Source organism: Hemicordylus capensis, chromosome 6 (assembly GCF_027244095.1).
Source record: "Hemicordylus capensis ecotype Gifberg chromosome 6, rHemCap1.1.pri, whole genome shotgun sequence".
NCBI classification, from domain to species: domain Eukaryota; kingdom Metazoa; phylum Chordata; class Lepidosauria; order Squamata; family Cordylidae; genus Hemicordylus; species Hemicordylus capensis.
In genome coordinates, this window is record NC_069662.1 from 44,500,328 (window position 1) to 44,510,157 (window position 9,830).

The window sequence follows — 9,830 nt, forward strand, 5'->3', positions numbered from 1 at the left end:
ATAGATTTGGTTGTCATCAGCATATTGATAACACCCAGCACCAAATCCCCTGATGACCTCACCCAGTGGTTTCATGTAGATGTTAAAAAGCATTGGTGTTAGATTGGAGCCCTGAGGACTCCAAATAGTAACTCCCCTTTTGAAGAGCAACTGTCACCAAGCACCACTATCTGAAATCTACCCGAGACGTGGGAGTGGAACCACTGGATACCATGATCGATGGATCAAAAGCTGCTGAAAGATAAAAAATAACAAATAGAGTCACACTCGCTCTGTCAGTTCCCTGGCGAAAATAATCTGTCAGGCCGATCAAGGCTCTTTCAGTGCCATAGCCCACCCTAAAACCAGTTTGAAATGGTTCTAGATAATCAGTTTCCTCCACGACCGCTTGGAGCTGGTCGGCCACCAGCCTCTCAATCACCTTACCCAACCATGGGACGTTGGAGTCTGGCCTATAATTATACATCACTAGGGGATCCAGAGTGGGCTTCTTAAGGGGTCTAGCCATTGCCTCCTTCAATGGTTAGACCCAACTAGGCCGGCTCCAACAGCCTCCCTGCAAGATGAAATCAGCCATACTGGGCAAGGATCCAAAGAACAGGTGGTAGGCTGTACCACTCCAAGCCGCTTATCCACATCCTCAGGAGTCACAAACGGAAACTGTTCCAACGTTGGAGCGGTTTCCAGATTTAAAACAGAAACATTGGAGTCCAGATCAGCCCAAATGTGAGAGATTCTATCTGCGCATAACTCATTGAATGCTTCACAGTGAGACATTGTTTCTGGTAACAGATTTGAAACAGAAGGGGCTTGAGTTAAACCCCTAACAATCCGGAACAGCTCCACTGGACGAGAACTTGCAGCTGCAGTACGTTTAGAATAAAATCACTTCCTTGCTGTACATTTTGCCAAAGCATAGGCCTTCAAATGGGCTCTATGGTATGTCTTATTGAACTCAAGATGAGTGCTCCATTTACACTCCAGACATCTACCTTGCCACTTCAGCTCCCATAGCTCTTCTGCTTACCATGGAGCTAATTTTGAAGTGGGTTGGAGAGCATGCTTATAATATGAAATTTAACACAATAAAAGAAAAAACAATAAATAAGAATGATTAAAACAAACCAAATTAAAATTAAAAACCTACCTGCCTGTAGTAAAACACATTATAAAGCCTCTTGGAACAAGTAGGTTTTAAGATCGTTTGCATTCTAGAGCCATGAGGGCCCACAACTGAAAAGGCCCTGTCTCTTGTCATTGCAAACTGAATCTGTCAGTGGTGGGGCCAAGAGCAGGTTTTGAGATGATGAGTGAAGGGCCCTGGCAGATTCATATGGCTGAATGTGGTCCGGCAGATACTCCAATCCCAAGTCTGTAGGGCTTTAAAGCTTAAAACCAGCACTTTGAATCTAGCCTGGAAGCAAACTGGCAGCCAGTGAAGCTGCTGCAGGATGGGTGTAATACTTGAGAAGTGATTAGTGCCCACAAGCATCCTTGCAGCAGCATTCTGGACCAGCTGCAGCTTCCAAACAGTCTTCAAGGGCAGCTGCATGTAGAGTGCATTGCAGTAATCCAATCTGGATGTTACCAGTGCATGGGTGACTGAAATCAAGTCTGATTTCTCTAAGTAGGGCCTACCAGCTGTACCTGGTAAAAGGCACTCCCTCACACTTCTGCCAGCTGAGACTCCAAGGATAGCGTTGGGTCCAGATGCATCCCCAAACTGTGAATTTGGTCTTTCAGGGGGAGCGTGACTCCATCCAAGACCAGATTTACTTCACCATATGGATGATCAGTTTTACCAACCCCGAGTACTTCTGTCTTACTGGGATTAAGCTTATCTGTTTGCCTCCATCCAATCCAAAAAAGCCTGCAGACACTGGATCAGGAAATCCACTGCCTCCCTGGTATTAAAGTGTGCCATCAAGTCGGTGTCGACTCCTGGCGCCCACAGAGCCCTGTGGTTTTCTTTTGGTAGAATACAGGAGGGGTTTACCATTGCCTCTTCCCGCATAGTATGAGATGATGCCTTTCAGCATCTTCCTATATTGCTGCTGCCTGATATAGTACCAGCAGGGATTTGAACCGGCAACCTTCTGTTTGTTAGTCAAGCATTTTCCCGCTGCGCTGGTATTAGCTGACTGATAGGTAGAGTTTGGTATCACCAGCATATTATTGACACTGCAACCCATGCCCACGGATGATTACCTCTTGCGGTATTTTCCTGTAGATGTCAAAAAGCATGGAGGACAGAATAGAACCCTGCGGTGGCGCTCCATGTGAACCTCCTCTAGACTGCAAAGTGGTACAGTCCAGCCACAATGGGCAGTATCCAGATTAGCTTGTCATGACCAAACTCCATTGAAACCAATGCTCTTATGTTCCATTTTATCCCCTAGGCTCAGAGTAGCATACCACATTTTTCTAAAAGCTAGTAGCCTGTCCCAAGGGGATCACAACCTTGGAAAAAGATCATTCCCCTGTGGCGGGGATGATGATAAATTTTATCTCACCCTTCCTAGGAGCAGGATGATGTTCATGTGCGACTCCTACTCCTGGAATGTTTTCTGCTCCTGCAGCAGCTGCCAATGGCAGCTGTTGGGAAAAGTGCTGAACAGGCTGGGGCTGGGCCAGGGCTCAGTCCTAGGGACAATGAAGTCCCTGGAATGAGTGGCTACTCCAGGCACACCGCTGCATGACTACCCTAAATCCCATTAATTTCAATGGGACTTAGTCGTCACTAACTTTTGTCTGGATGCTGCCTGATGAGACCAAGGTCCTGGTTGCAGGAAAATCCTGAGTGGTAAAAGCACACTGTAAAAATAGGAGATTTTGCAAAGGGGAGTCCATTTTTAAATTGGATTTGTCAGTGGACATCCTTCATTCTGCCTCCTGTGTGGGTTTTTTTCGTAGTGTCTTGTGTGCCTGCAAATGTGTTGACTGCTCTCTTTGTTCAGTCATAGTTTGGTATCTCTTGATTTTGTTCTTCCCTGACTGAATTGCAGAACCTCTCCTCTAATGCATCTTGTTTTGCAAGATAGATATTTGTCCTAAAAAGAGTCTGGCACATAAAGCATTACACCCTGGTAGAGAAGCTGCAAATCAACTCTTGCTTGATTTTTCTCTTCAGCTGGCAGGCTGAGGGATGGAAAATGTTCCTCACCACAGGGCCAAGAGAGGAGCACGAGGCTTGTTTTCTTAATGAATCATGGGGTTTTTCTTTCCATGTTTGGTGCCTGTTTATGATTGGGCAGCCTTCCAGTATCATTCCCTTCACGTTTGAGTTCATTAGTGGAAATGGCAGAACAGCAAGAGAAACAAACCAGTCCTGGAATGCAGGCCTCTTGTTTTTCTGAGGTGGTTCCCTGCTGCACCCTTAAGGTAAGCATGGAGGTTGCTAATTGGAAGAGGCTGTGGATTGCTTACCTCTATTGGGGAACAAGAATCCGGTTCCACCTGCCATGTTTTAGGTGGGCATTGAAAAAGGTTTTCAGAGGGGGCTTGGTATGTTGAACAGGTCTGAATGGCTGTGATCCTGCTTTGAGTGATGAGATTCCAGCACAGTCGTTCGCATTTTGCCAAAACATGCAATATTTGACTTGAGCTTCATCAAATGTATGCATGGGCCCCAAATCATTTTATGAATCATAGTTCATAAAATGTATGTGTGGTGTGGCATTTGAGCAGTGGCTTTCTGTGGTGGCACCATTGGCAGTGTGATCTCTTTGCAAACTGCCTTGCTGCAGATGCAGCCCTGAGAGTCTTACAAGAATTGGGGAGGGGGAAGGGAAGATATGTGTAAAACCCTGTAAAAAGCTTTGTGTTTGTCTTTTCTGTTTGAGTTAGTGTGATATATTTGATAAAGAGTTGGACTAGGACTGGGAGAGACCTGAGTTCAATTCCCTGCTCAGTCATGAATCTCATTGGATGACCTTTGATCAGTTTGGACCTACATCTCAGCCTAAATTGTGGTGACAGTAGAATTGCCCATACATGCTCAGGAGCTTATTTGAAGGAAGGGTAGAAGACAGACAATGATTATACAGGTGAAACTCGGAAAATTAGAATATCGTGCAAAAGTCCATTAATTTCAGTAATGCAAATTAAAAGGTGAAACTGATATATGAGACAGACACATTACATGCAAAGCGAGATAAGTCAAGCCTTAATTTATTATAATTGTGATGATCATGGCGTACAGCTCATGAAAACCCCAAATCCACAATCTCAGAAAATTAGAATATTACATGGAACCAAGAAGACAAGGATTGAAGAATAGAACAATATCGGACCTCTGAAAAGTATAAGCATGCATATGTATTCAGTACTTGGTTTGGGCCCCTTTTGCAGCAATTACTGCCTCAATGCGGCGTGGCATGGATGCTATCAGCCTGTGGCACTGATGAGGTATTATGGAAGACCAGGATGCTTCATTAGCGGCCTTCAGCAATTCTGCATTGTTTGGTCTCATGTCTCTCATCCTTCTCTTGGCAATGCCCCATAGATTCTCTATGGGGTCAGGTCAGGCGAGTTTACTGGCCAGTCAAGCACAGTACACTGTATACTTTTCAGAAGTCCGATATTGTTCTATTCTTCAATCCTTGTCTTCTTGGTTCCATGTAATATTCTAATTTTCTGAGATTGTGGATTTGGGGTTTTCATGAGCTGTACGCCGTGATCATCACAATTATAACAAATTAAGGCTTGACTTATCTCGCTTTGCATGTAATGCGTCTGTCTCATATATCAGTTTCACCTTTTAATTTGCATTACTGAAATTAATGGACTTTTGCACGATATTCTAATTTTCCGTGTTTCACCTGTACAGCTCACAGGAAGGGTGTGAGTGAGAGACTCAAAAGTATATGAGGTGGAAGCAATAGTGGATGGTGACTTGGTCATCTTGAGACGGAGGCCTTGGGTGACATAGAATCCCTTTCTTGACATCTGAGGCCAGGATGATGGTCTAGGGTAGCAGAACCCTACTTTGCATATATACCCTTGTAGGTCACTGACTAATTCTAGGGTGTGTTCATTGGAAGTCTCTCCATCATCATCATCATCAAATACATTTATATACCATCCCATTAAAAAAAAGTGCCTGGGCAGTTCGCAATATAAAACCATTAAAACATTAACATAATTAAAGCAGCTTAAAATACAATAAAAGCCAAAGCTTTAAAATTGTAAACTAAAAGCCTGACTATACATATATGTTTTTAGGTCCTTCCTAAAAACATGCAGAGATGGGGAAACTCTCTAATTTCATTAGGAAGCATGTTCTGGAGTCCCGGGGCAACTCTAGAAAAAAGTGGCTGGTGGTTTTCAAGTCACCACCAACCGAGCCGGTGGCAACCACAACCGGACCTCCCCAGATTATCTTAACAGGGTTGATGAAGAAGGCGGCACTCTCTTAAATACCTTGGACCCAAGCCGTTTAGGGCTTTATAGGTAATACCTAGCACTTTGTACTTTGCTTGGATGCTCATTGGCAGCCAGTGTAGTCTTTTTTTTTAATGGGTGTAATATGATCTCTTTGGGCAACCCCGGAGACCAACCTGGTTGCTGCATTCTGTACTAGCTGCAGTTTCCGGACCATGTACAAAGGCAGCCCAACATAGAGTGCATTGCAGTAGTCAAGTCTGGATGTTACCAGCATATGTACCACTGTTTTAAGGTCGATTATCTCCAGAAATGGACGTAGCTGGCAAATCAGCCAAAGCTGATAGAAAGCACTTTTGGCCACTGCATCAACCAGAGAAATCAGTGAGAGGCTTGGGTTCAGAAGTACTCCCAGACTATATATCTGCTCTTTCCGGGAGAGTGCAACCCCATTCTGAACAGGCAGATCTAAACTACTTCCTAAGTCTCAACCTTCCACAATGAGTACCATCTCCTTGCTTTGATTCAGCTTCAGTTTGTTCTCCCTCATCCAGCCCATTACCGCCTGCAGGCAGGCATTTAGGGATGTTAGGCATGGAGAAGTAGATTTGAGTGTCAGCATACTGATATCCTGCACCAAATCCCCTGATGATCTCTCCCAGTGGTTTCATGTAGATGTTAAAGAACATTGGAGACAGTGTGGAGCCTTGCGGTACTCCATATCAGAGCTCTTGTTTTGAAGAGTAACAGTCTCCAAGAGACACCATCTGGAACCTACCCAAGAGGTAGGAGCAGAACCGCTGCAAAGCCATGCCTCCCACTCCCAACCCCTTCAGGTGCCCCAGAAAGATACTATGGTTGGTGATATCAAAAGCTGTTGAGAGATCCAAAAGGATCAACAGTCACAATTCCTAACTGGAGATCATCTGACAGACCGACCAAGGTCATCTCAACCCCATAGCCTGCCCGAAAGCCAGTTTGAAATGGGTCCAGATAATCTGCTTACTCCAAGACAGCCTGGAGCTCAGACACCACCACTCTCTTGGTCAACCATGGGAGGTTGGAAGCAGGTCTGTAATTGCCCAATTCTGATGGATCCAATGCAGGCCTCTTCAAGAATAGTCTAATAACTGCCTCCTTGAAACAAGGAGGCATCCTGCCTTCCCTCAGAGAAGCACTAATGATCTTAACAAGGCCCTCTCCAATAGCCTCGCTGCTAGATCGTATAAGTCATGTTGGGCAAGGGTCGAGAGAACAGGAGGTGAGGTACCATGTCCACATTCTCAGGAGTCACAAACTGAAATTGTTCCAATTTAACCACATAAGAAGAGCTGCTGGACACCTTCACAGTAGACAGCAGTAACTGTAGAGTCTAGTTCAGCTTGAATAAGAGATATTTTAGCTCTGGTTTCACATTGCAATGCTCAACGGGATGTGAAGAAGGGCATATTATGGGGTGGAGGGGAGAGAGTACTAGTTAGGTTTGTTTTGATAATGCACTGAGATCACTAGCCCATTGAGATCAGCACAATGGTTACTATAGTACAGTCAGTCCCGGTCTAGCAGTAGTGTCTATGTTCCCCTTTAATGCACACCTAGTGTGCAAAGCGTTTTGCATCATTCAGCTTTAATTTATTATCTATATTCTAGGTAAGCCACTTTATGCCTTTTTTAAAAAAGTAGCTGCTTCCATATAGCCCTGAGAGCCAGATTAGTGTGGGTTCCTTCCTGCAGATGGGGGAACTGAGGCCAAGAGAATGACTTGCCCAAGGGCACTTGGTTCACCTAGTCAAAATCCAGTACTTGCCTCTGCTTTTAGATTCTCTTCCTCTTGGCCTCTCTCCCATTGTTCTGTCACATATTCATGCATGCATACCTTATAAAATCAAGTGTCTAACTCTCTTTGTAGTGCCAAAAAGGCTTCCTTCTGTACCTTACTAAAAGCAGTCAAGAAGGCAGTGTTAGGTTAAGACCCAGAGGCTGCCTTGGAGGGGTGTTCCAGATGTTAAGGGCTTTGTTAACCCTTGACAACTTTACACACCCCAGTCCTTGCAGTTATCCACCTGCATTTGCTGCAGTGTCAACCTTCTGGCAAAGAGGCTGGGCAAGGTTTGGGATATCTGAAATGGTGCATAGCAGTGTAAAGCATAAGCAGGATCAAGTTGTTACCACACTGTGGATTCTAAAATATTTGGCTTATCTGCTAACATTGTGCAAATTTGATGGCTGTTTGCTTTTTATTTCTCTCTCCAGGGTGGAATTTCAGAACAAGTTCTACTCAGGTACTGGATTCAAGTTCCTTCCATTCTCATTTGACAGCATCCGTGATGGGAGGTTTGATGACTAACCCCCGGAGACCTCTTGGTCCAAAGTGTGGCAGCAAAAACTGACCACCACCTGCTGCTCTGTGTGTGTGTGTGTGTGTGTGTGTGTGTGTGTGTGTGTGTGTAATACTAGTCATGTAGCTCCTCTGTTGTGTCTACGAGCTACTAGTCTGCAAGACTTGCCTTGTTCTGAGCACCTCACTGAAGGGAGAAAGAATTATAAGGAAGTTACAGGAACTTAGGGGTGATGGTGGCAGCACTGTAATCTTCTTGGCAGGTCCTGGAATGGGGCATTTTTGCTTGGGCTGCACAGTGGAAAAGCCCTGAGAGAAGAGATTGTCCTACTATGGAAGAGGTCCTGGTACATCCTCATGTAGTAGTCTGTAGTCCCACTGATTGCAGAAATTCAGTAGCGAACAATGGTTGTGTTGTAATCCGGGTTTAGTGTCCTTTGGTTCCTTTTGGACTGACTTGTGGTAAATATGTGTGCTGTAGAAATCTCTCTTGGCAAGTTGATTAGGAGATGCCCATCTACCCACATTCTGCCCCTCCACCTCCATCCTCTAAATAGCACCCTGAATTTCTTCTTCAAGTCCAGATTGGGCCTGTGAAGGGGTTGTGATCCAATTGCTCCACAGAAGGCAGTCTAAAAGCTATCCAGTCACATTGCCTGTGGAAGATTTTCTGTCCCTACTGGCGCCTCTGCTGTGCTTTTCCTTAGTTAAACCACTAACTTTTTTTTTTAAAGAGCAGAACAGGAGGGGCCCCTCACTGGCATCTGTCACGCAGCCCAGCCCCTCTGACCTCTGAGCTGAGCAGTAGCTGCTATTCTCTCCCTCTTCTTTTGCTCTTGCTCTCTCACGTAAGCCAAACGTCGTCCCCAAATCCCCTCTCTCCACCTCATCTCACTGTGTGTGGGCGTGAGCCTCTGGAAACTTGGATTGCACACACATGATTCTATAGGAGAGGTGTCCCAAATAGCATTGCAACTTGGCAGTGTTGGAATTGCCCTCCAGACGAGGGTAGGGGGCAAGCTTGCTGGTGCTGTTGGAGGGCCAGCCTGTGAGTGGCTCCACACTGTTAGTTAATAAGGAAACTTTGACTAACTCTGCCTGAAACTTTGAATGACTTGTTTTGTTCCAAGGAAGCAAAGGGTCTTACACCTTCAGGAAGCTCCCATGTAACCCTGATATTCATGACCTGATGAAAAACGCTGTTGCTCCTATGCTGTTCTTACCACACCCCAGTTACCAGCAAACATTTGGAAAGTAAGCCAGTGAGCAACAGCACTTGTGTGTTTAGGAAGGGCTTCCCTTGGAAAATAGGAATCTCCTGAGGGCAATACCTGCCTTCTCTCTGTACAGTCCAAGCACAGGAAAGAGGCTGGACGTTGTGTGCCTGTGTAAACTGTGTATTTATGCTCTGTGTGTGTGTGTGTGTGTGTGTGTGTGTGTGTGTGTGTGTGTTTAAAATGTATACTTTACTAGAAGTGTTTCAATATGAGAAGGGCTCCTCTTGGCACTTCTCTTGAGCACTTAAGGCAAGATAGCCCAGATCTAGTCTGGTAGAGGGGAGACTTTATAGGAAGGTGCTTATCCATTACCTGCTCTTGAATAGAAGCTGTGAAGTTCCAGGGGCTGCTGTGAGTCCATGAATGTGATGTAAGGTAGCCTGTTGTTTTGTGTTTACCTGTTGCTGTTTGGGACAAAGATTTACAAATGTCGCATGCGGTGAAGTCTCCCTGCTGCTCTCATCAGCCAGTCACTGTATCTATTAAACCCATTGATGTAACCTGTAGTGTATACTGGTCTGTCTTGACTGGGGAACAGCAGGGTACTGTGCACTCTGGGCTTAAAAAGAAAAATCATTAGGTAATCCAAAATCTGTGCCAAGGAAAGCTGAATTCTGTCTCTTGTATGAATTATAAAGATTTGCTCAGTGTTCACAATCTGCACAACTTCCTCAGCAATTCTCAAGACTTTCCCTAATTGATTCTGGTTTTGCTAGTCATGGGGAGTGCTGTGCAAAAGAGCCACCCCCAAGCACTGGAGCTCTTGGGAAAACTTACTCAGTTGCCACTCTAGCTTGTGAGATTTCATCATATTTCTGCAGCCACAAGAGCTA

General features: G+C 45.0%; 1 protein-coding gene across 11 annotated transcripts in view; it reads left to right on the plus strand.

Annotated features, from left to right (window-relative positions):
- The window catches only part of ATP6V0A1 (ATPase H+ transporting V0 subunit a1), a 61,964-nt gene extending 52,467 nt beyond the window's left edge, over positions 1-9,497 (plus strand). For all 11 annotated transcript variants that reach the window (XM_053260535.1, XM_053260536.1, XM_053260538.1 and 8 more), the window contains one exon: positions 7,636-9,497. In XM_053260535.1, coding sequence (XP_053116510.1) covers positions 7,636-7,729 — 94 coding nt within the window. In that variant the 3' untranslated portion in view covers positions 7,730-9,497. The remainder of the gene's footprint in view (positions 1-7,635) is intronic.
- Positions 9,498-9,830: the final 333 nt, after the last annotated feature.